This window comes from Platichthys flesus, chromosome 17, assembly GCF_949316205.1.
Source record: "Platichthys flesus chromosome 17, fPlaFle2.1, whole genome shotgun sequence".
NCBI classification, from domain to species: domain Eukaryota; kingdom Metazoa; phylum Chordata; class Actinopteri; order Pleuronectiformes; family Pleuronectidae; genus Platichthys; species Platichthys flesus.
The window spans coordinates 6,312,621-6,338,155 of NC_084961.1; the positions used below are offsets into that span (position 1 = coordinate 6,312,621).

Consider the following 25,535-nt stretch of genomic DNA (forward strand, 5'->3'; position numbering starts at 1 on the left):
GGGGAGTGAGTGAGTGGGTGTGCAATGCTTGGAAGTCAGGGTGAAAGGGGTGAGGAGATAAGTTGGAAAAAGAGTTTGATCTCTGATATCTGCTGACATGAGCAACATACCAAACTATTACTGAAAGTACCCAAGGCCTTGAAAACACTTCGATGCTGGTGGAATGAGAAACCAAAGCTGACAGGCAAATATTTTTTTCGTGGCACTGACCTGTTTATTAAAACCTGTGTGTTTTTCTTTCACCCAAACCTTGATATGTTTGTCGGTTAACTCCTTCAAAAACTGTCTGAGTCTGCATCCTGTTATCAAAGAGAGGATGGTTCACACTCTCCAAACTTCTCGTGATGTTGTGACTTTCTGCTCATGAGCACGATGGATGCACTCACTCGATGTCAGTGAATCACTTTCATTGTTTTTCACTCCCTTAAATTCGAACATCTCAGACACAATCTTTCCTGCCGTCAGCATTGTTCTGTTTAGCTAATGTTGATAAATTGAATCTCTACTGTTCTCCCCAGCTCTCTTAAGAAGCAGGTTTATATTCTTTTATTATGTACTATCAAGTTATTTCTACATTTGAGAAAGTACTTGTAGATATTTTATTGTTCTGTTTTGTGTTGTAGGAGGTTTTTCAGATGTGGCCTCAGGGTATGAACCGTTCACCAACTTTGATATGTGCAGCTTTATCACAAACCTACTCTGCAGCTGCCAAACACAGGCTCTTTACATTAAAATCATTCCTCTTCATTGTAAAGGTGCTGCTCCAAAGTAACTCGTATGTGATTTTATTGTTTTAACTTGTGTCCACAGTCCATGGCCTATAAGGACAGAGTGCGACTCACAGTGTTTTTATGATTTGGCCCTCAGAATAGATTTTGAGTGTCTGTGTTGTCCGCATCTCATGGTTAATTCTGGTTCTGTGTTTGCATTATTTCAGGGGTAACAATGAAAGGGCTGGCATACTTTCCCGTGGGTCTACTGGTGATTGGTAAGTCAACAAAATAAGTCAAATAGATGCCAGAAATGTCTGGAAATACCCCTAAACTTTCCTAGAATTTCTTTTAGATAAATGCTATAATCATATAAACTGTTGAATATCAGATTTAAATAAAAAAAATGTTTTGTCCTATTTAGCAGTGGCAGAAAGTAATTAAGTCCATTCACTCTTGGTCCTCTTTTTCTTATTCTGAAAGAGTCCATTCATACAGTATATTTCAGTGTTAATACAGTTTAAAAAAATTATTTTGCTTTTACTTGTCATTGTATTTTGTTGTTACTATTAATTAACTCAAATATCTGGAGTAACTCTTTAATCGCTTCCATTTATTGACCAATAGAGATTTTTCACCGCCTGCTTTCCATCCTTGTTTTATTGCAGGGCTCTGCTCTTCTTTACCAGCAGGAAGAGAGTTTGCCACATCATTCATGCAAAACCTTGGTGGTGATGGTAAGGATGATCGTATCTCTGTTGAAGTCGCAGCTCTGTCTTCTTCCCAAGGCCTCACCAAAGTGAAGGTGACAGCCGAGGGTGAGGTCAACCTGGAGGAAATTAAGCCCGGCATGAGCTTCTCCTTCAAGCCTCCTATCATCGTAGAGATGAAGGGCAGCAAAAAGTTCAATCAGACTGTGCTGATTGAGGCGAGCCAAGATGTCAGTGTGACGTCACTCAACTTCAAGCAGTACACAGCAGACACCTCTGTGGTTACCCAGTAAAGGACTGGGGGACTGAGTACTACATATTGAACCCTACCGGCGACAAGAATAAGGGCATTAAAGAATTTTCCATCACCAACCACAAGGAGCCCAACACAGTTGAGATTTCCCTGCAGCGCTCAGTTAGGTTCCTTGGGAAATATTACAAGAGAGGAAGCACGATGACCATTAAGCTCGAGGCATTTCAGGCTTTTCAGATTCAGACTGGGGAAAACCTGAGTGGCACGAAAGTAGTCTTGCGTCTTCCTGTTGCCGTCTCCTCGGGACATAGCTGCGTTCAGAAATTCACCTCCTGCAACCACGTCAACGAGCAACTTCTTCCTGTGTACAGCTGGGGGAAGGAATTCTTCATCGCACCCCTGCCTTATCACAACATGTTTACCAGTCCATATGACAGCGTTTACATCCAAGCATCCGAGCCCACCAAAATTAGCTATTAATGGAAGAGTCCAGTATTATGCAATGCATGCAGGAGAAACTCATGAGATTAAATCATATTGGCCAAATGCTATATATCTGACATCGGACAAGGGTGTCCAGGTCCTATTTGAATTCAACGGGGGTCCTATTGACTTCTTAGATTATGCTTATCCCATCCTGATGACTATACTGCCCACAATTCATTTAAGCACTTCCTACGCCCTGGAGGGACAGGGTGGTTTTACAACACAATCATAGCTGTGGCACGAAACAAACCTGGCAGACATCAAAATTTATCCCAAGCCCAAGTCTGAAAACTTTGACTGGCATAAAGTCGATGGGACGGATTTCTCCTGGGCTAAGATGCAATATAGCACTGGGGTAACCTTCGATCAGATATCTCACCCCAGCTCCCCCTTTAGTGTCTACAGTTCAGGTGTTGCTTCTTCTAATGGGCATGGATCCCCAGCATCTGGCGAAACAGCAGGTAAGGATAAAGACTCTTTCAAAATATACTGTAATATGAAATACAGCATAACATAGTGTGCGACATTTAGGAAAAATAAAGCCTACCATTAAGCAAGGTTATTATAGTAGTTGGATTGTTATAGTATAGTTGTATTGTAAAGCATATTGTAGAATAGCATAGTTTAACGTGGTATAGTAAAGTGTAGTATAAAATAGTATATATTTGTATGAATTGCATAGTAGAACCAAGCAATAGCCAAGTGCACTACAGAGTCACTTAACTTATAACTAAGAGTAAGGCTACTGTGCTGTAAACTAAGAATGAAATGGTTTGTGTGTCCTCTCCAACTCTTACATTGTGTCAGAGAAACGTGACTGCAGCACTATGAAGTGTCCTGAAGACGGAGTGTGCAAGATGAGCAGAAACTCCCCAACTTGTGTCAAAAAACCACCTGCTGTCAAAGCAGGTACCATCTTGGCCATGAGTGATCCTCACTATCGCACCTTCGATGGCTCGTACTACAACTTCATGGGCAACTGCACCTACACAAAGGTCAAGAACTGCCATGCTGGGGAAAACCTTCCCGCTTTTGAGGTTGATGCGCAGAATACCAAACGTACCGGTTCAGAGGTCACGTTCATCTGCAAAGTGATCATTAAGGTCCATGGTTACACTTTGGCTATCGTGCGATCGGAGTTTGGCCTTGTCAAGGTGAGTAAGACCTCTTAACAAATATTACTGCACATAGTTGATGAAGAAATTAAGTGAATCAGGCAATGAATTAAAAAAACATCTGAATTTGCCTTAGATGAACTACACATTGTGGAATCTCCCTATCAACCTGAGCAATGGCAAGGTGAAGTTATCCCATAGCGGCCTGTCTGTCATTGTGGAGACAGATTTTGGCCTCACAGTGCAGTATGACTGGAAGGTGTATCTTATCTTGTCATTAGCTTGCCGGGCACATTTTCTGTCAAGGTGTGTCATTAGCCTGCCCTGCCACCTGTGAAAACCGAGATGCTGTCAAAAACTGCAAAGAAAACTGTGTGGAGACCTGTGTCTGTGACGAGGGCTTCCTGCTGAGTGGCACTGCGTGTGTCCCAAAGGCCCAGTGTGGCTGCTCGTACAAAGGCTTATATATAGAAGCTGAAGGCTCTTTCTTTACTGACAACTGTACTGAGAAATGCACATGCGATCAACACACCAAGCAGGTTAAGTGTGAGTCACCGGGTTGTCAGCAGAGCTTTGAGTGCAAGATGGTTGATCAACTTCTCGGATGTCAACCAGTGTCTTATTCTGAGTGCAACATGACGGCCGGACCTCACATCGAGACCTTTGATAGGTTAGATTACAATTTTAACAGGACACCTGTGTGTACGAGCTGGCAGGGGTCTGCGTCAAAGATCGGTCCATGCAACAGTTTAAAGTTCTTGTTCAAATTGTTGACTCTGGTGCAATGTTGGTGGAGGTCAACATTCATGGCAGCTCCATCGTCATCGCGAGAGGACACAAAGGCTCTGTTCTGGTGGTTCACAATGTAGCACATTTATCAAAGTTTGTTTAAAGCTGATAATATGTGAACATTTTAAATTTAAACCCTCTCTTGCTGCAGATAAATGGAAAAAATACCAGCTTACCCTTTAAAGGCAATGTAACAGTTCGCCACTTTGATGACCATGCTGTGATCGAGACAAAGTTCATGGGGTGCATGTCTCTTATAACTGGAATTCAAGAGTACAAGTAAAAGTGCCCAGTACATATGCCGGTGCAATGTGTGGCCTGTGTGGGAGTCATAATAGCAACCCTAAAGGTGACCTATGGTTGAAAAATTTTACACTGGCAGTGTCTGCATACGAACTAGGGAAAAGTTGGAGGGACAACGATCAGTCCTGCCAGGAATCATCAACCTGCATGATCTCAGGTGATCCGCATTACAAAAACTTCAAACAACATTATTTTGACTTCAAAGGCACCTGCTCCTACACCGCAGCTCAATTGTGCCGTCAGGAAGAATCGCATCACCACCATTTCTCTGTGGTTGTGGAGAATGAGAAATGGACAATGACAGACAAACCTAATTTGGCTGTAGCCACTCTTGTTGCTGTGCAGGTGTGCGGTCACACCCTGATCCTCCGAAGGAATCAAACTCCATCGCTCATGGTTAGTAATATGGTTTAGAGATTGTTAATTAATTTAATGTCACTCTGTTCCTTCATTGTAATCCTCATTTTGTATTGATAGCTCAGCAAATATAATATTTTTACTGCATTCGTGCGTTCAAGGTGGATGACATCTTGACAAACATTCCATTTAACCTCAATGATGGACAAGTGAAAGTCTTCCAAGAAGGCTTTGCCTATGCTATCGTGGCAGACTTTGGCCTGAAAGTGACCTACGACATGGTCTACAAAATTGAAGTCGTTATACCTGCAAACCTCATAAACAAAACCTGTGGTCTGTGCGGCAGTTATGAGAACAAGACCAATTAGTTTCAGCTGCCTAATGGAAAAATACTCTTGGAAAAAGAGATAAAAACTTTTGGTGTAGCATGGAAAATGCCCACTCCAGGGGTGGTGTGTGAGGACGGCTGCAGTGGGGACCAGTGTCCAAAATGTAACGATGCTCAAAAGAAAATTTATGAGAAAGACTGTGGAAGAATCCTTGATCCTAATACATTATTTCTGCTTACCACATGTAATAAAGCAATTATTAAATGTTAATATACTGTTTTATCACCTTGCCCCTCATGTATATGGCTGCAAATCCAGAAAGTACAATTGCAGAATTATTTTACTGTGTTTACTCATGTGACTGAAAAACAATGTTTTGCACATTGTGATGAAAGTCTTCCGGAAACTGGTGAAAGGAGAACCCAGGCAGCAGCTGATAACTTATACAGAAGAGTTTACTGTAGACTAGATGCATCAAGAAGGTGGAACAATATACGAACATTAACAGAGTAACAAGAGCAATTGTCCCCCTCAAGTCTGAAGATAGTCTCACAGAGCATCCAATAATTTCTGCCTCACCTTGCATCACCCATTTCAAATAGCACATCAACAAATGGCTAGAATTGCCGTCATTCTCTATGTTACATGTAGGTTTTTGCATCCTATTGGTTAGTTAAACCTAAAGTATGCCTTCCTAAATAACGTTGTGTCCTTACTTCTTGCTTCTGATGTAATTTAGAAAGGAGTTGTAGTTGGTGCCTCTGAGTTGGAGTTTGCCCTTTATGTAGAGCCAGACCTTGAATATTGCTTGGAGGGATACTCCGAGTGGTGATGTGCGGATGTGTTTTGGGAGGATGGTCAAATATTCCTTCAAACATTCTTTTAATATTATTCTGTTCGTGACCTGTACTATAGCCAGCCACTAGGTGATGATCAAGGCCTTTTGACTGGGGAGCCGTCATGTCGTCTATCACACAGTCAATGATCTGTCTCATCAAACCTTTATGATTATACACCTGGAACAGCTCCCATCATTTGGTTTGAACGTGTTTCTGGTAAATATTGATTTCTGTTGACACTGTAGGTACATGAGAATAAAGGCATTGTGTGTGACTTGTGTAAATACATAATTTCAGTGAAGTATAAAGTTCATATTCACATTTTCTTCTAGATTATTAGCTGCAATTATATCATTGTAGAGGCAGTGGTCTAGTGGCAGAAACTTGGACTGTGGGCAGAGAAGGTCTCAGGTTCGTCTCTGGTTTGACTCCACGGAGAAACAACAAAAAAACGAACCTGGATTGATATGTCCAAGAATCCAAGAGTCTCCCTACCCTGTCTAGTGCCCCTGAGCAAGGCACCTTACTCCCCAAACATCTGCTCCCCGAGCGCCGTACATGGTCGCTCACTGCTCTGTGTGTCCTGCACCAGATGGGTCAAAAGCAGAAGTTAAATTTCCCTACCTGCGTGAGTGTGCCTTTGCATGTCTGTGCATGTGTTTGGGACTAATAAATGCATCTTAATCTGCATCTTAATGTAAAGTTATGCAAAGACAAATTGTTAAATAAAACCCAGAGAGCAGAATGAGTTTGCAATATGATACATTGGTTTGGAAAATAAGACTTATCACTCTGAACCTGTATAACCAGTAAAACTGTTTTGACCTGAGTAGACATAGAGGGTTGGGCTACTTGAAACCTGATAGAGCTGCTGGGGCTGTTTGTTATCTGCTGCTGCTTAAACTGACATTTACATCCACTGAAATAAAGTGAACCATGATGTGTGATTTTAATGTTGCTGTAGCCCTGCTCCACAGAAGAGATGGAAACCTTATATCGTTGTGCAGACAGGAGGAGACTCCTGAAACAAACATAAATGCCATATTTCTGTCATGTCCCCTCCTATGCAGTAATGAGCTCAAAATCAATGATGTGTAAAGACATTGTGGGACTGTGATAATTAATTGTGGGTAAAGAGTATTGTGATATACTTGTTATATAAAAGCAATAATTGTACCTGCTTTAAAAACACGTTATTGTGAGATCAAATAAAAATATACTAGTTTCCAAAGTGTTGCCAAAGTTCTGATACTTAAATACACAAGACAAACTGATTCATCCCTCTTTTGATATTGATATATATATATATATACATAACTTTATGTGAAAAATAATTATATATACCCTCTGGGTGAAGGTTTTCAGGGACAAATTAGCGAAGAATATAAGTAAGAAAACCTTGATTTAATTAAATTAAATTTGATTATATTTGTATTATATGAAGGCACTTTACGTTGTGTGTTTCCCACTTTACTTCATTGGATTCCTTCCCCTGTGATTGTCTGCACCTGTTCCTCATGTGATTCCCCTGTGTCTAATTACCCGTGTTTACACACACAAACACATACACAGAGACACTCCTCTCACCACCGTATCATTGTTTCTCCACATTCATCCCTCGCTTGTAAGTTTCTAGTGTTCCTTTGTTTTTTCTGTTAAGCCTTATTTGAGTTCTTTGGATATCAGTGCTTTTCTGTGTATGGACTGAAAAAAAACAAAGTACAAGGCACACCTCTGTACTTCCTTACCTGCATATTTGAGCCTTGTGCGCTGCTGTCAATGGGAGCAATGTTGTCACGCCTGTTTGCTTAGGCTTGGGAGGTGACATCAGCAGCAGATAGAGTGTCAATCATCAACTCGGTAGTGAAGAAGCAGGAAGTAGACGGCAACTAGAGGTAGAGAGGGGGACAGATATACGAAAGGAGGACATTTAAAGTCCAGTGACTTTTGCTCCACACTTAATGATAACTTGTTAAACTTTAGTTTTTTCCTTTGCTGCTCACAGGGACACAGAACAGCCACAACAATGCGGATTGAGTTGATTGTGGGCCTTCTCTCCATCATGGTCTCCGTCGGAATGGTGGTGGTTATTATGGGCCAGCAAAAGGAGCTGCCCGTTGTGGAGGAGGAGAGTGAGAGGGCGAAAGAGGATTTCCAACAAAAGTTTGATCGATTGTCAAGTAAGGACTTATTCAAAGAATCGGTGGCGAAGCTGCTGCAGCAGGGGAAGAAAGCAATTGAGGAGCTGGAGCCTTCAGTGCCCATCCTGGAAGCAGAGAAGCAAAAGAAGGAGAAAGAAGATGTGACCTGTCAAACAGAAAAGGTAAATAAAAAGGCCCACAAAGCAATGCTGGAAAGCAATGACTCGAGTACTGAACAAAAGTAGAGATTCAGGTTTTTATCACTTTGTGCCACTTTATACCTGTGCTACACCATATTTAGATTCAAAAAGCATATGTTGAGGTTATGCTTTATATTTGGAAAGATTAAGCTCATGCTCTCCGATCTTTTTCTTTTGGCTCCTCATAAAAATCTGTCTAGTTGAGGCTCAGGTGTAATTACCTTGGATACTTGTGTTTGCTTCTTTCCCAGTAAATAATAAAAATTGTATATCCACATAACACTTTTCATACCAAATGTGCTTTTAATTACAAATGATAGTTCAAACAGAAGTCTGTAATCTCATGATACATCAGATTTCTCTATTGACCCGCAGGCCATGGTCTGACCACAATGTTGGAATCTACTGCACTAAACTGTAGTGCATCTATAGGAGTTAGTTCCACATAGTTTTATTTTATTGTTTTAACCTCATGTGAAGCTTTCTGCAACTTTGTTTGGAAAAAAGTGGTCCTCATATAAAGATTTTTTTTTATAGAGAAATACAGACATTTTACTTAAGTACTGTGATGAAGTAAATCCACCTTGTTACATGCCACGGCTGCAGCAATACATTCTGTCTTTCATACATCAACGTTAACTGTCTTTCAATGTTATTCAAAAGTTTAACTCACTTGTTATCATGAAATAATTGTACAGCGGATTGACATTTCACTTCGGTTCATTTTGACATTTCCTCTACCTCAATTCAAGAAATCAATACTAGATGAGCTGGCTCAAAAAGAGAAGGAACTCAAAGACGCTGAAGGTAGAAACACGAAACCACCTCACAGATCATTTGCTGCCACCGTGTGGAGAGATGACAGTGTCACCTAATCATCTCCATCTTCTCTCTGTAATTTAGCTCCTCTAAAAGTTGAGTCTGATGCCTGGAAGGGGGAGATTGCCAAACTGCAAGAACAACTAAAGGCACACAGTCCAATATGTAATTTCCTGAAAGCGGACCTGGGAGAATTGTAAGACACAAACACTGTGGCATAAATCAAACGTTTGCTGTCACAGAGCATAAATAAGTGGATTAACAATGATATTATTTTGTGTTATAGGCAAATATGTGCGAAGACTGTGGCGGCAGCTGCATGAAAACCTCAGCAACCAGGAGAAACAACCCCATGCCAGCAAATCAATGTTTATGTCAGATTTTGTATTGTATTGTATTGATATGTTGTTGAGCGTACATTAGTTAAAAAATAAATAACTGTAAGGAGCAAGCTCTCCGTGTGACTCATAAATTGTGACAAGTGTGTGAGTCCCTTGTGTAAACGTGAACACGCCACCTGCCACTGTAAAGAGGGAATAGGCGACAGTAGTGAAATATGATAGTGATTTACTAGGAGAGAACACATGTGGGCAGCACTGAGGGACTTTTCAAGTTTGTATGTGACTCAACACATGAAGACATAGGTGTAACTGGACAAACAGATATTGATGAGTGTGCATTTCAGCTATTTTGCTATCTATATATCACTTAGTCCAAAGTACATATAAACAATGACATTTTTTTATAGAAATTATTTTAGTTTTTATTTTATCTTAAAGTAAATTGATTTTTGTCAATCCACATTGTTAATGTATTAAAATACAAATTGTCTTTCTTTTGCCTTATAGCAATCTTAAAGAGGCATTCAATTCAATTTTATTTGTAAAGCATAAAATCATAATATACATTATCTCAAGGCACTTTACATAGAAGGTCAAGCCCTTAAAAATGTTTGGCATAGCAGCATAACTGGAGCTTTTTAGGACGATTAATACTTATTTAATATTTCAATATCGATATTTAACATGCGTCAGGTAAAGGTGAAGGGGTTCTCCCTCCGAATATTGATGAGTCATGAGGAAATGATGATACTCTGACCTGGAGGCTTCATAACATGACTGTGCAACTTGACCTGCAGCCACAACACCGCTGTGTCCCACAGAGAGAGAGAGAGAGAGAGAGAGGGAGAGAGAGAGGGAGAGAGAGAGGGAGGGAGGGACTACCTTCTCAGCAGGGAGGAGGAGGGAGGGAAAGAGGGAGGAGGGAGGTGAGTTATGCCAACAAGCCGATTATTAAAGGCTACTGAGGGCACACACAGAGACATACACACACAAACACACACATTCACACACACTGAGCATCTGAGGCTGAAGAAGTTTCTCTTTTCCCCTCGTTCAACTCAGGAAAGTACTTTTTTATTGGACGCTGCAACTTTTCATGGATTAATATTGTAAGAACTGGAATCAGGAGATTGTTACATATGATACCGGATTTATGATTTGGAGGTTTGCAATGTATTTGGTGTAATCAGCAGAGAGGAAATAGTGAGGTCATAGTATTCTAGGTTTATGTGGCGTCAATTGACGATATTGCATTTTTAAGTTCGACTTCTCTATTGTAAAGTTCATCTTGTGTCATTTTATTTTTTTCAAATATGTTTGGCTATATAACTCTGTCAATGAAGTTAACTAAACAGAAAATGACATCTGCAAGTTACCTTTTTTAGTTGCTGAACTTTATAGTCAGGCCCCCAAAAGCCAAATTACAGGGACATTAGACACCTCTTTGCTGTGAGCAGTCTAAATTGGAAGGTGTCGCCATGACCAGCCCCTCCAGGAGTATCGACCACGTCTATGAGAGCCCGGCTCACAAGCCAGAGACGCCCAGGTACCGGAGCTGGAGCAGCTTCCGCTTTTCACGATGGAGAAGTGGCTCCCAGAGGACCACCCCACCTGGCACCCCTTCCCCGAAGGTAGACAAGAAGGGCGATGTGAGCAACACTCTCTTCACCCTGGTCAAGACCCACAATGAAGACTACACGGCTGACCCCGATGGCCTGCATGACACCAACGAGGAGGGGGACGGAGGCAGCGAGGTCCTCTCTCAGGACGAGTCCAACTACTTCCAGAAGCAGTTTGGGTCCTTGCTGCAGCCCGGGGTCAACAAGTTCTCCCTGCGCATGTTTGGCAGCCATAAGGGTGTTGCTGCTGAGCAGGCCAGGGTCCAGAGCTTCGGCGTGTGGATCATCCACCCCTACAGTAACTTCAGGTAACGGCGAGAATGGATTATCTTCAGAATTTCCTCTCGTTGTCACATGTTTTTCTATGGGAAAGTTTCCCTACATTATTTCCATAGTAACGGTAAAACCACATGAAACCTTTTCCAAGCACAAAACTACCATATTTATCATGAATCTACCTTGAGAGCATCCCTCTTTAAAGTCATCCATAGAGCGATTCTATCCAGTTCCTCCAAGGACAGACTGCGGTACAACAGCTGATGTGATGGTTCCTCGTGCATGATAAGGTGATGAAGGGATTTGATTAGTGATACAATATATAGGACAAGATCATCTGGATTAATGATACCACTCCCCTGTGACTCCCTTTCCCCTTGTTTACGAGAAAGAAGAACTACAATCATTGATCCCGATAATTTTGTCTTTTCCTTGCCATACTTTTGTCTCACTTTTCGGAGGATTGGTTAGATCATTCAGTTTTGGGGCCTAACAGCATTTTAGCCGTGATTCCGAAGCTATCCATCTGTGTGGTGACTAATAACAACCACCATCAAATTTAAACAATTTTTAAACATCAGGCCTATGCCAGACAGAGGGGATAAACCCGTGCAGAGGGATTATTGCCCATAAGAATCCCTATAATTCCAATCTTGCTCTATTATGCAATAATACACAGACAGCTGAGGGAGGGATTATTGAAGGCCTGCTACCCTTAAACCTTATGCTCTAACTTCCCCTTTAAAATGGATGAGTTGGAACAGAACGTTTGTGATGCTCAGCTTTCCTGTTCAGGGGTGAAGGTCGCTTTTCTTTTGCATTTAAAATCCAATTTAAAGTGGGTGGGGGGTTATTCACGTAATAACTCCTCTTAGCGGTTGGTTTTGCAAGGGGTTAGGGTTAGGGTCAGCGGTATCATCAGTGGTTTTCATCAGCAGATGGAGTTTGTGCAGATGTAATAGAGACACAGATAGCCGGACCTTCTACGGATCTGATCACAACATGCTAGCTAGTCAATTAGGATGTATTTGGTGACAGCGTTGTAATGTAAATCCAAATGCCAACATGTCCACACGCTCAAGTCTGAGGAAACCGGATTTCAATGGCAATTCTTGCAGTTGCTTTTGAGTCATTGCACTCAAAGTCATGGACCGCTCTGTGCTGGTGAAGAACCAGAGCTATTTATATATATATATGGTATGCTCTCACTTCAAATAAACAGCAGAGTCTGTAGCTGTGATATTAGCAGCATGCAACCACTAATCTGTTGCAGCATAAGATGATAAGTAGGTATGTAAACCAGCGTGTAGACACAGCAGACCTAGACAGAAGAGATTGATGGAGGGATAAACGTGATTGAAAATGAGGAGCTAATCTATCTGTGCCTCCGCTCTGTCCAGCTGAAGAATGTGGAAGGTTGTTTTCTCACAGGGTTCACATTGCAATCGGCGAGCTGTGACGGTAATTAGAAATAGTCTGGTTCCTATTCTCTTACTGTGCCCTTGTAATGAAAGGGGAGGAAGAGACTGAGACCTGTGCTGATTGACACATGATGGAAACAAGCTGTAAGGAAACCTGCGCCGAGTATAACAGGACACGGGAGACCTACAGTAAAGTGGGACTCGTATGACATGAAGCAGACAATGATGTGCAGAGCACACGGTGGATCTTCAACACTCTGAAGTCTGACCCATCAAAGCAACACATCGCAGGTCACACCTCTCCGGTGACGTTTATGTATCTGCATCGTCTTTTTTAAAGTACATTGAGCCTAGTGAGGTGAACATCATGTATTTTTTAATTAGAAGAAGCTGTTATGGGAGTAAGGGTCACTCAGAAATGGGTCAATCGCTGTACGGCACACTGTACACCTGATCAGATAACTTCAACTCAACTTAAAGACACTGTGTAACTTTTACCTAGCAACAGCGCCCTCTACAGGCACACCTGGTGATTCATTTTGTTGGGATCCATGTCCAAACACTTAAGTGGATTTAAAGATGAGAAAAAAAATACTATCCATCTCTGAATGCGATGTCCCACCCTCTGAACTGAAACACAACTGAATGGTGGATATTACCCATGATCCTCAGCTTCCTGAACCAGAAGAGTTGCCTCTGTAACAAATACACCAAACTCTATTGGTTTTCTGTTTTATTTTATGGCTTCTTCCCTGACCCATAATGCATCCATCCATCCAAACACTGTTTTATATTTGCTCAACCTCACTTTTCTATCATTGCATAATCTTCTGTCCAGGTTCACCTGGGACATTGTGATGCTCCTGCTGATGATGAGTAATCTGGTGATTCTACCGTGGGGAATCACCTTCTTTGAGGACCAGAACACCCCCCCCTGGATCACCTTTAACGTCCTCTCTGACACTCTCTTCCTCATGGACTTGGCTTTCAACTTCCGCACCGGCATCCTGGAAGGGGACAGCCACGTCATCCTGGACCCCAAAGAGATCCGCAGGCACTACCTCCGCACATGGTTCATGGTGGACTTCATCTCCTCCATCCCCGTCGACTACATCTTCCTCATCGTTGACCTGGAGTCCCGGCACGACTCGTCTGACGTGTACCGCACTGCCCGCGCACTACGGATCGTGCGCTTCACCAAGATCCTCAGTCTACTGCGTCTCCTGCGACTGTCTCGCCTCATCCGGTACATTCACCAGTGGGAAGAGGTAAAGAGAGGAAGAAGGAGAATATTATAACAGTGTACGTGAGATGTTCCAAATCCTTCTAATTGAATGTTATTTCTCTCCATAAAAAATTCCCCTCTGTCAGCTTTTCCATATGACCTATGACCTGGCCAGTGCAGTGGTGCGCATAGTGAACTTGATTGGCATGATGCTGCTGTTGTGTCACTGGGATGGATGCTTGACCTTCATGGTGCCGATGCTGCAGGACTTTCCTCCAGACTGCTGGGTAGCCAAGAACAACATGGTGGTGAGGAGGCCGACTATATGAGAAACATTCTAGAGAAATGTGCTTTTATTTCAAAAAGTTAAATGAGGATACCACTTTGAAATCTCTGTTAAAAATGAAGCATATACAGCTAATAAGCTTAGCTTAGCATTAAAACACAACAGTTGATAGTGGTATCGATCGTGTCATTGTTCAATAAATGTTAAATGATTCCTTTGAAACCTGAAATATTTTGTAATGTTTAATATTTTATGATCTAAAACCCATTTTAAAGCCAATTTAAACACATAAATTATTCAAATTAAAGGATTGGAGTGATATTGTGGGAAATACACTTGTCTGGTTTCTTGCTGAGAGTTAAGATTTGAAACCATTATCATCACGTCTGTCGAGTTAATATACACCCACCATGAGAGTGGTGTCAATCTTTCAGCAAGAAAGTGAAATAACTTCCAAAATATTTTCCTTTAATTGCAATTGCAAACATTTTAAATTGCTTCTTTTCCTTATTTGGCCACTTATTAATAACAAATAAATTTCAGGAAATAATATTAAGCCTCATTATGAAATAAATAATGTTGTTGAAAACTTACCTATGTTAAATTAATCAGGCATTTTCTTATGCAACACTGTATGATCATGTGTTTTCTCATTACAACACTGTTATGTCATGTCTCCTCTCCCATCCATTTCCCAGAATGCTACATGGCACACACAGTACTCCTACTCCCTGTTTATGGCCATGAGTCACATGCTGTGTATAGGATACGGCGCTCACCCTCCGGAGGGCCTGAGCGACGTGTGGCTCACCATGGTCAGCATGGTTGTGGGGGCCACCTGCTACGCCCTGTTCCTCGGCCACGCTACGACCCTGGTGCAGTCGTTGGATGCGTCACATCGTCAGTATCAAGAGAAGGTGAACATCTGACCGGAAACATTTAACTAACAAAAAAACCTTTTGACCCTCAGCCGCAGTTGTTTTGTGGACAATACGTCCCTAAGAGCCTCACATGGATGTGAATGTGATGCTGGCTTTACGGTTTAACTTCACAACCATTTTACATCACAGGCTTGCGCATGCTTTATTGGTGGAAAATGTGCCAAAACCATGGAGTGTATTTGAATTATCCAATAGATTTTGTAACCTTGTTGTTACCCTTTCCAGGGGATTTTCACAAGATAAAGCAGAGCGGATGATTAGACGAATGGCGGCACCTTTGTTCTGGATCACTGTTTGTTAATGCCCATTACAAATGAGTTTGTAATCCACTTAAAACTGCAAAAGCCACAACACAAAATCGAATAAATGCATAATTATTAATTCAGCATCACATGGTAGAAAATGGGATTTAGTCTGACAACAATTGTGAGGAATTTCAATCGTATTGTCACGAATATTAAATCAAAAGTTTTATTTTGTACAAATGTTTTATAGTACAAACAAGTGGAGCAGTACATGTCGTTCCATAAACTGCCAGCGGACGTGAGGCAGAGGATCCATGATTATTACGAGCAGCGATTCCAGGGCAAGATGTTTGACGAGGACAGCATCCTCGGAGAGCTCAGTGATCCGCTCAAGGAGGTGGGTTCCTCATTCAAACTTTGAGTTGACTTGGTTTTTCTGGCTTGCTTTTCAATCATATATTTGAATGACACTTGTCCACACAGATGCAAATCCAGGCCTGGACAAAAACATTTAATAAACAAAGGTCTTGCCAAAAACAAGTTCTATTCATTATTGATCAATCTTACTATAATTTCTTCAATTAATGATTTTAAATGCAATATTTAGGGCAAGGTGACATTTTCAAATATCCTGCTTTTTTAAAAAAAAACAACAACTCATGTTTAAGATGATATAAATCAGATAAAAGCAGAAAATCCTCAAATTCTGGAATGACAGGTGGCATGTTTAGAAAACGTTTGTATGGTTTGTTTGTAAATGGCACAAATTATTAATTAATTTAAAAAAAAAAAATACTTTATACATTTATGCAATACAGACAGATTTAATTCAATCAAACAATTTCTGAATGTTTTCTCTGTTCTCTCCACCATGCAGGAGATAGTCAGCTATAACTGCCGTGGGCTGGTGGCCAACATGCCGCTGTTTGCCAACACTGACCCTCATTTTGTGACAGTGATCCTGACCAAGCTGCGTTTTGAGGTCTTCCAACCTGCAGACTTGATTATACGAGAAGGGACCCTGGGTCGGAAAATGTACTTCATCCAGCACGGCGCAGTCACTGTCCTCCCACGGGGCAGTAAGGAGATTATGCTCAGCGATGGAGCGTACTTTGGGGGTAAATCACTGTTTTGTATAAAAAAAAAGAAGAGATGTCTGATGCAATGCCACACAATCAGAGAAATGATGCAGAGGCTTGGAAGGGATAGGAAATGATTAATGAAATAGATACTTAATAATTCCCAGTCAATCAATGATAATATTGATAATTGATATATAACAGTTCAGCACATGAATCTATTGCTTTAACGGTCAAACTCTCCTTTCAGAGATCTGCCTTCTCACCCAGGGCCGACGCACAGCCAGCGTGAGGGCCGACACATACTGCCGTCTTTACTCCCTGAGCGTGGAGAGTTTCAACGAGGTGCTGGAGGAACATCCTCTGATGAGGAGGGCCTTCGAGAGCGTAGCTGTCGACCGACTGGGACGAGTCTCCCGCAGACCCAGTTACCAGCCTCCCCCAGCAGAATGACCTCCTCTGCACCAGCACAGAGACACTGGTGTAAGATATTTAACACCTTGACTGAACTGATTGCTGTTGGACAAGATGATGGAGACCCTCATTTTTATTTGTTAACACATTGCTGCACCTCGTTGGAAATATTGAACCTACCATCATTTATTTTAATGTTGTTACTTGAATCTCGGTATTCTATTACATGATCGTTTTGTGTTAGATTTTTCAACACTTCTCAGGTTAGATCCACTGTATAATTAAAAAAGGAAAAGTATTAACTTGAATGAGAAAGTAATCTCTTCTATTCTTGGTGATACGTGTTCTCTTTACCACATGTAAATAGGAATAATTCCCCCGGCCTGTATGCTTTGAGACTGCAGTTTCATTATCGCTCACACATCCAGGATATTGGAAGCACACAGCTGCAGCAGCTGGGAGATACGTGTTGCAGCTTTATACAGCTCTGATTCAAATGATCCCTCATGTCTGCAGGTTGCAACAAATGAGGGTTTAATACCATTGTTCCCTGAGGATAAGCTGCTGTGATGTAACAACTGTACAGAGACAGGCTGTACGCAGCCATATGTCCTTGTTTGATTCACCACATGTCATATTTGGAGATGTTTATTTTATCACATTGAACTCTACCCCTGTATCCCTACAGTTAATTTCCCAGTGTAAGTGTTTTTGTTTCAACACATGAATATTAGGAGTCACTCACTTTCCTTGCACTTTCATCTGTTTTAATGTCTGCAAACAAATGTAAAAATCTTTCTTTTTAATTATTTTCATTTCAGAAGTAAACCTAAAGTTGGTTAGAAGGTACTAATAACCTTAAGATAACAACATTTCAGATGGTTCAGAGTTGTTTAATCCCAGTAACACAGTGATAGTGCAATCAGATGCTGATATAAATAAAAACCAAAAACAATTTGAATTATTGTCTCTTTTTAATTGTGTTGCTTTTACTGAATTTATTCATTTTGTATTTTAAAAGTATATATTTCAGGTATATTTATTTATTTAAAATGCTGTAGGTATAATATATTCACTTGGTCTGAGTTTTCGATCACTCCTTAGCAGAGGTAATAAAACCTTCACCCATTTATCAAGGAAATGTCACAAACATTAATAATTATTAGAAACACAATAGGAAATTAAAAGTAGATAGAAATGTTTCGAGAATATCTTAATAGTTGACAGGTAATTTTCTGTTGGTCGACTTATCAATTCATTCATTAGAAGCTAATTTCCCCCTGCTACTAAGTCTATAGGGGTTTTATAATGTGTTTTAGTTGGGTTGTTGCTGACTGTATCCGGGCCAAGAGCTTCTACTTCCTGTGGTTATTTCATAAGCTCGGACGCAGAGGAGGTGAGCAGGTCCCGATTGTTTTCTATCTTCTCCTCACACATTTCACACCGACATTAATACACATGCACCTGCTGATGAAAACCAGTGAATCCACGTGTCTTCACTGGGAAATGTAAAAGCTGCCGCCGTGATCCAGCTGTTTCTGTCTGGACTCGACAAGGTTAGAGGTGCTAGCTCAGGCTAAGCTAGGCTAGCAGTAGCCACCTGAGCATTGGAGGTCAGTGTGTTCCCCGATACGAGGGGAAACTCTTTATATGGAGCTCCCTGGTTATTTCAGTTTAAGTCAGATATTCTCTGAGTTTATTTACTGGTGTGGTGACCTGACACATCTCTGCGTGGCATTGGTTGAACGATGCTAACGCTGCGAGCTAACCCCAACACCTCTGACATAACAACACAACAGAAGTTACACAAGATCCCAGACAAAGCAATTCAAATGATTAGAATACGAGAATAAATCCACCGTTATGTGACATTTAATCCAGCGATTGTTGCTTGTGATGTGTTAAAATAAAACTATTTTCTGGTTAAAAACAAACGAAAATATGTTTTTTGGGGCATCAACAACTAAAGATTATTACATTATTTTAGTTAATATGCACTATTGGTCGTCGTTTAAAGGAATTCAAGGAATTAATTTGTCTGTTTATGATTTAAATTACTATTAACAATCTCTATTTATAGAGCGCTTTTCACAGTCCAGATTTCAAAGTGCTTCGCAGGGGCAGCAATACAACAAATAAGTCAAACATGCATTCTATCTTAGTAAAAGCCAAGCAGAAGGTCATGGTTAAAATGTTCATAGACAATTTATATTTAAGTAATTTAAGGAAAGAATGTCTGGCAGAAGTTTGTTATAAGAAGAAGGCAATTTGAGGGAATTGCAGGGTCAGCTTATCTCCCTTTCTTCCAGAACCTTAGCCCCTGACTGAAAAAGGCTCTGTCCCCTTTAGTTTCCATGTTAAATTTATTAACATATTAACATTAATATGGAATAAGAATAAGAAACTTGTAAAGTCCTGTCGCATCACAAGCAAAGATACAAGCACTATTCCTGAATAAAATACATTCTGTTAATGAATATTTTCTTCCCCCTTCCAGAAGGATGTTGTCGCTCTCTCGAGCTGTGGTGAGCGGGGTGGTCCGATCCCCAGCTGCTGTCAGTCAAGCTGGAGTGACTGCCATCACCCGGTTCAACAGCACAGCCCAGGTACCTGGCCTGCAATAACAAAAATAAATCATTTACGTTTTTGAATTAGATAGCATTCCCTTCATATCTTTGCATTATGTTGCCAGACTGCTCCAAAGAAAACAACATTTGGCCCGCTGGCAGATGAGGACCGAATTTTCACAAACCTGTATGGCCGTCACGACTGGAGGTAACACCACTGATGATATTCTCACTTAGTCCATAATTTCTAATTTCTATAGAAAAGAGCACAGTCCTAACCTGTACATTTTTTTGCATCAGGCTGAACGGGGCTTTGAAGCGCGGAGACTGGTACAAAACTAAGGAGATTCTTCTCAACGGAGTCGACTGGATCCTCAATGAGATCAAGGTCTCCGGCCTGCGTGGGAGAGGTGGAGCCGGTTTCCCTACAGGCATGAAATGGAGCTTCATGAACAAACCCAGCGATGGCAGGTCAGTGGGGAGCCGCGACATCAAGCACATTTCATCGTCTCTTACTGTTTCCCAAGTATTTGTAAAATGTTCGGTTACCAGAAAAGTGATAAATCAAAACCAAAGTGTTTGTGGCTGCAACTGAGCATTACATTTTCAGTATGTTCTTTGTTAGTCCACCAGCCATTAATAAGGTCGGCACTATCTGGACTCATCAGCTACAGTGGCTGCTTTTGGGGGGGGGGAGAGAACTTAATTAACACGCTTCTGAATTCATTCTTCAGGCCCAAGTATCTGGTGGTGAACGCGGATGAGGGTGAGCCTGGCACCTGTAAGGACAGAGAGATCATGAGGCACGACCCACACAAGCTGGTGGAGGGCTGTCTGATCGCTGGAAAGGCAATGGGAGCTCGTGCTGCTTATATTTATATTAGAGGAGAGTTTTACAACGAGTCATCCAACCTGCAGGTGAAAATTGTAGATGCATCTTGGCAATTTCTGTGAAGTCCTAATTGGGTTAATTTCAACATATTAAAATTCAAAGACAGTCATGATGATTAATGTACAACACAAGATCTGCTTGTGCAACAATGTGGAATTCCTCCCGCTGAAACTTTAAATGTTAAATATCTCCTCTTAGGTGGCTATCAATGAGGCCTATGCCGCTGGGCTGATTGGTAAGAATTCCTGCGGCTCTGGTTATGACTTCGATGTGTTTGTGATGCGTGGAGCTGGAGCGTATATCTGCGGAGAGGAGACCGCTCTTATTGAGTCCCTGGAGGGAAAGCAAGGGAAGCCCCGCCTGAAGCCCCCATTTCCTGCTGACGTGGGTGAGTTCAACTGGAAAGAGATGGAATGGAGGAAAAATACTGGTCTTATTGGGCCATTGTTTGTATCACCATAGCGGACAAGTGCTGTGTGGTGTTGCCCAATAATCACTGTTCTGACTCCTCTACTTCGCTCTTCCTCCTATCCTACAGGGGCGTTTGGTTGCCCTACAACTGTTGCCAATGTGGAGACGGTATCCGTGGCGCCCACCATCTGTCGCCGTGGAGGCTCTTGGTTTCTAGGCTTCGGCAGAGAGAGAAACTCTGGCACCAAGCTCTTCAACATCTCAGGCCATGTGAACACCCCCTGCACTGTGGAGGAGGAGATGTCTATCCCTCTGAAAGAACTCATCGAGAGGCATGCAGGTACCCATGAACCCAAATGGCCTAAATGCTTCATTTGCTGTTCTGTTTTTAACTGCACCGCGGGGGTCATAGTGTGAAAAGATTAAGATAGCTTAACATAAGCACAGCCTAAGTGAATGCAGTTTTTTTTTTTTTTTTTACTTAATTGAAACCAACATCTGTCTTGTAGGTGGAGTGCGTGGTGGGTGGGACAACCTTCTGGCTGTTATCCCCGGGGGCTCCTCAACTCCCCTCATCCCCAAAAGCGTGTGTGAAGACGTGCTGATGGACTTCGACGGCCTCGTTCAAGCTCAGACTGGGCTCGGCACAGCTGCCTTAATCGTCATGGACAAATCGGTAAGTTCGTCCACACTGCAGTGTTATTCGTCATGCATGTGCAAGTTGGCAAACATCTGTTACATCGGTGGACGCGTTGTTTCTGCAGACTGACATTATCCGAGCCATTGCCCGCCTGATTGAGTTCTACAAACATGAGAGCTGCGGCCAGTGCACGCCATGCAGAGAAGGTAAGGGCTGACTCTGTGTCATTTTAATGCAGCAACATTGCCAGCCAGGAGTTTTTCACTGTCTGACAGTAAAGCAGATCTCTGCATTTTGAGTTATTCCCCCTTCTTTCTTCGTCCTGTAGGAGTGGACTGGATGAACGATATGATGTGGCGTTTTGTACGTGGAGATGCACGGCAAGCTGAGATCGACATGATTTGGGAGATCAGCAAGCAGATTGAGGGTCACACCATCTGTGCCCTGGGAGATGGTGCGGCATGGCCAGTGCAGGTATTCACATTTGCTGTAAACGGATAAAGAAATAGTTGATATATTGGCAGATGCTGAATCTGTTATTCTTCTACTTAAAGATGTATTTACTATTTCCCCTTTGTGTGTTCTTTCCTACGTTCTCAGGGATTGATCAGACACTTCAGGCCTGTGATGGAAAACCGTATTGCTGAATACCAGCAGCAGGCCAGGGCTTGAATGGCTCCTTTGTACTTCCTTGAATTTCTTCTTCTGCCTCATATGCCCTCTATCCCACGTGTGTCAGTGACAAATTATTTAAGAGGATAATGTGACGTCTTTTCACCATCAAGATTCGCATCTATGTCTGCCTTGTATGTTAAGATTACCAATAAAGTTCTATGAACCTTTAACGAAGCCTTTAACTTCTTGTTTTGACATTAGATGTATTGTTTACATGACTATTATGGAATCACTTGCACCTCATATGTTTATGCACAGACTGTATATAGTGATGGACAACGTGTCTCCACTTATTCCCACTATCCAGAGATGAAGCTCAAATGATCATTGCAATCTTTGGAGCCCAAGTCGGTGCAGTAGCCGAATCCTTTCTCAGTCTCAGCTGTCTATGATAATATTTCACTGCTTTTTATCATCTAGTTATTTATATACTGTAAAAATATACATTTAATCAAACTTCAGTCTGTCAAGAACTACCTTAAATTACAGAAACCATCCCTGAGGAAAAAAAAATTCATAAAATTGAATTAGCTAAAAAGAAAATCCACTAACAAGCGATACACTAAATGTAAGAAGATATAAATCACTGTTCCACTGTCATAACCTCGCGAGAGCCCCGTGCGCCGGGTCACGTGACGTGGGCAGACCGTCCTGCGCGGCTTCATTTCTGTGGACGCCTCGAACGGTAAGAACTGGTTCCCGTTTTTGAATTATTTACAAAAACCCAAATCTGAAGCGATCTAAATTACATAAACAAAGCAACACACAAAAATCAAACACTGTTAGAATACAAGCGTCTCGTTAGTTTTATCTGAGCGGGTCTCCTCCCTCCATCTTTCTGTTAGCTAGCTCAGGCTTGCCGCTAGCTGCTTTGTATTTATCTCCATTATAAATCTGCCTGAAATGTATAGAAATAAAACACCATCATGTTATCGGATGTTGATTCATCTTTATGATTTAGCCGGACACATCTTGATTATGCTAGCTGGACGTTAGCTTTGAGTGATGCAGGTGTCGGTTCTGCTTTGCCTGCAAACACAACAACAATATTTGCAGCGGGTTCGAGTGTGCACACAACAGCAGCGTGTTCCTGTGTTGCAGCTCCATGTGTCCGGGACGTGCGTGAAAGCATCGGCATGGAAATGTTGAAGATCGAGCAGGTTATCGTTGGGGGCGAGAAGAAGTCAACTCAGGCGGAGATCAAGCCGGGGCCCGTGGTCCCTCCTCTGCAGTCCTGTGAGCTAACATATACACAGTGTGGTTCATAACCCAATGAGATGCCAACATAATTACAGTATAGTTCAAAACCCAATGAGGTGCTAACCTAGTTACTGTATAGTTCATAACCCAATGAGGTGCTAACATAGTCACTGTGGTTCATAACCCAATGAGATGCTAACCCAATGTGATGCTAACATAGTCACTGTATAGTTCATAACCCAATGTGATGCTAACATAGTCTCTGTATAGTTCATAACCCAATGTGATGCTAACATAGTCACTGTGATGCTCTGAGTGCTCGAACCAGACATGTGTTAACACGCTGCAGTTGTACAATCAGATTATTCCACTATATTGTTTGTGCTTATCATATAACTTTTTGTCGTTCTGCAGATCAGCATGAGAGCCTGCAGTGTTTCCAGTGCTTCATCACCTTCTCAGACTTCAAAACCAAGGAGAGACACATGAGGAAGAGCCACCGGGACATGTACAAGATGCAGCTGCAGCAGGTGGAGAGAAATAGACTAAAGATACCTGCTCGTCCTATTATGTAACAAACTCAGCCATGCATCTGAAATCATCGTGATTGTTAAGTCTGCAAGTGAAGATCTTTTACTTATTGATCATAAGATATGAGAGGATGATGAAAATGCCGTTATAATTGTTTCATATATATTTTCACATTATACGTCTGTATGTGTATAGAGATGTAATTTGACTTGACTATAACTGGTCACAGATTTTTATTCTGTTCTCTATTGTAAAGTTCTGCCCTTCTTTAAAAAGACAGTGAATAGAGTCTTATATTAGAATTTAATTATTTTTAACCACCTTTCTGCTCATTATTTTACAGTCCAATACGCTCTTTACTTGTTACAAGTGTGACAAGTCCTTCTCCTCCTCTGAGGAGCTCAGCCTGCACCAGACTTCCCACGACACAGGAGAGAAGCCCTTCCTCTGCACTTACTGTCAGAAAACCTTCTATACTTTCACTGAGGTGAGGGCACTGCAGGGTGCACGTAAGCCTGGGTTTTGTGCTCTATAAGCACACTGTAAGGGCTTTGAAAATGATCAACTAACTTGTTTATTGTGCTTGATGAGTGTCTAATGTCTCCATGCAGCTGACCAAACACAAACGACGCGAATGCATAGAACGACGGTGTCCCTGCAGCGACTGTGGCGCCTTGTTCCCTAGTCCTTCTCGACTTCGCAACCATCGCGTTTCTGTGCACCCCCAGAGCCCAGCGATGGCTGATGACGTCAACACCTACCAGTGCTGTAAATGTGGTCATGGGTTCAAGACAGAAGAAAAGCTCTTGCAGCACCAGGAGAAATTTGCTAATGATCTAAACTGTGACACTAAGGTGCAAGGTAAAAAACGTGGCCGTAAACCCAGGGACACAACTCAAGGAGCCGACGGCAAGAAGATCAAACAAGATCGTGAAGCAGATGACTCTCCGACAGAGGGGTGCTACTCCAATGAGCTGCAACCAGAGCTCAAGATCCCTTGTCCCGAAGCAAATTGTGACCTAATATTCCCTTCTGTTGCAGCCCTGAGGGCACACAGGAAGGAGGGCCATGGGCCTCCTCTTCGCAAGACTCACGAAGGAACAGAGTGTGACGAGAGTACACTCAACCACACATGACTAGGGCTCAGCACTCTGGACACCCCTGCCCCACCTGTGGAGAGAGCTTTGCACGAGAGAATGCCCTTAAGGTCCACCAGAGCACCCACACTGAGGGCGAGAACCCAACAGAAAATAGATAATATACATGGAGAAAAGACTGCAACCTGATCCTAAAACACTCAGTTAAATGATTGTCAGAATATTTCTTACAGTATTCTTTACAGTAGGAAGAAGAATTTTATGTGAACGTTTCACGTTGGAGATTTTTTTAAATCAAGGTTGTACAACATGGAGGTTGTTTCTGGAACCACATTTTTCACTTACTTTAGAAAGTCATACCACACTTGTGATTAAAACTATGTACATGTTATGTCTACTCTGAAATATCACAAGGCTTTGCTTTCGAATCCCTTGCTTTTAATTGTGAAACATGGTAAGTGACAACTACAGGAAAGATGTAAAGAAAATCACAAACATAATGAATCTAAAATCTGATAATCGGGCTCGTGTAGGGATATTGCATTATGAGAACTAAATTATGTAATCTAAGCCTGTTTTCTTTCCCAGAAGTAAATAATTGTTGCATTAAACAGTGTGACATTT

General features: G+C 41.8%; 4 protein-coding genes across 5 annotated transcripts; all 4 read left to right on the top strand.

The window, feature by feature from the left end:
* Positions 1 to 1,383: 1,383 nt before the first annotated feature.
* On the top strand, positions 1,384 to 5,091 carry LOC133972714 (alpha-tectorin-like). Its single transcript, XM_062410280.1, has 3 exons — positions 1,384 to 2,620; positions 2,967 to 3,313; positions 4,885 to 5,091. The coding sequence occupies exons 1-3, from the start codon at positions 2,497 to 2,499 to the stop codon at positions 5,089 to 5,091; spliced, it is 678 nt and encodes a 225-aa protein (XP_062266264.1). The 5' UTR covers positions 1,384 to 2,496.
* A 5,270-nt stretch (positions 5,092 to 10,361) lies between these two features.
* On the top strand, positions 10,362 to 17,842 carry hcn3 (hyperpolarization activated cyclic nucleotide-gated potassium channel 3). Its single transcript, XM_062409893.1, has 7 exons — positions 10,362 to 11,319; positions 13,547 to 13,976; positions 14,080 to 14,241; positions 14,918 to 15,136; positions 15,656 to 15,802; positions 16,283 to 16,523; positions 16,735 to 17,842. The coding sequence occupies exons 1-7, from the start codon at positions 10,871 to 10,873 to the stop codon at positions 16,935 to 16,937; spliced, it is 1,851 nt and encodes a 616-aa protein (XP_062265877.1). The 5' UTR covers positions 10,362 to 10,870; the 3' UTR covers positions 16,938 to 17,842.
* Positions 17,843 to 18,245: 403 nt separating this feature from the next.
* Positions 18,246 to 22,253, top strand: ndufv1 (NADH:ubiquinone oxidoreductase core subunit V1). 2 transcript variants are annotated; one of them, XM_062410207.1, is made up of 11 exons: positions 18,246 to 18,294; positions 19,396 to 19,504; positions 19,591 to 19,673; positions 19,766 to 19,936; positions 20,200 to 20,383; positions 20,556 to 20,745; positions 20,896 to 21,108; positions 21,278 to 21,444; positions 21,533 to 21,614; positions 21,737 to 21,882; positions 22,009 to 22,253. In XM_062410207.1, the coding sequence occupies exons 2-11, from the start codon at positions 19,400 to 19,402 to the stop codon at positions 22,078 to 22,080; spliced, it is 1,413 nt and encodes a 470-aa protein (XP_062266191.1). In that variant the 5' UTR covers positions 18,246 to 18,294; positions 19,396 to 19,399; the 3' UTR covers positions 22,081 to 22,253. The 2 variants fall into 2 exon arrangements, with proteins under 2 accessions (XP_062266191.1, XP_062266192.1); XM_062410208.1 differs by having other exon boundaries at positions 18,287 to 18,302.
* A 938-nt stretch (positions 22,254 to 23,191) lies between these two features.
* Positions 23,192 to 25,535, top strand: LOC133972581 (zinc finger protein 345-like). The gene is made up of 4 exons (XM_062410112.1): positions 23,192 to 23,319; positions 23,698 to 23,813; positions 24,158 to 24,301; positions 24,426 to 25,535. Exons 1-4 carry the CDS (start codon positions 23,220 to 23,222, stop codon positions 24,948 to 24,950), a joined length of 885 nt encoding a protein of 294 aa, XP_062266096.1. The 5' UTR covers positions 23,192 to 23,219; the 3' UTR covers positions 24,951 to 25,535.

Coding starts and splice junctions, on each gene's coding strand:
- LOC133972714 (XM_062410280.1), top strand. CDS start 2,497: ATGCAATATAGCACTGGGGTAACCTTCGATCAGATATCTCACCCCAGC. Junction 2,621..2,966: donor AGCATCTGGCGAAACAGCAG/GTAAGGATAAAG, acceptor ACATTGTGTCAG/AGAAACGTGACTGCAGCACT. Junction 3,314..4,884: donor CGGAGTTTGGCCTTGTCAAG/GTGAGTAAGACC, acceptor CGTGCGTTCAAG/GTGGATGACATCTTGACAAA.
- LOC133972581 (XM_062410112.1), top strand. CDS start 23,220: ATGGAAATGTTGAAGATCGAGCAGGTTATCGTTGGGGGCGAGAAGAAG. Junction 23,320..23,697: donor GGTCCCTCCTCTGCAGTCCT/GTGAGCTAACAT, acceptor GTCGTTCTGCAG/ATCAGCATGAGAGCCTGCAG. Junction 24,302..24,425: donor CCTTCTATACTTTCACTGAG/GTGAGGGCACTG, acceptor GTCTCCATGCAG/CTGACCAAACACAAACGACG.
- ndufv1 (XM_062410207.1), top strand. CDS start 19,400: ATGTTGTCGCTCTCTCGAGCTGTGGTGAGCGGGGTGGTCCGATCCCCA. Junction 19,674..19,765: donor TATGGCCGTCACGACTGGAG/GTAACACCACTG, acceptor TTTTTGCATCAG/GCTGAACGGGGCTTTGAAGC. Junction 19,937..20,199: donor AACAAACCCAGCGATGGCAG/GTCAGTGGGGAG, acceptor TTCATTCTTCAG/GCCCAAGTATCTGGTGGTGA.
- hcn3 (XM_062409893.1), top strand. CDS start 10,871: ATGACCAGCCCCTCCAGGAGTATCGACCACGTCTATGAGAGCCCGGCT. Junction 13,977..14,079: donor ACATTCACCAGTGGGAAGAG/GTAAAGAGAGGA, acceptor CCCCTCTGTCAG/CTTTTCCATATGACCTATGA. Junction 14,242..14,917: donor TAGCCAAGAACAACATGGTG/GTGAGGAGGCCG, acceptor TCCATTTCCCAG/AATGCTACATGGCACACACA.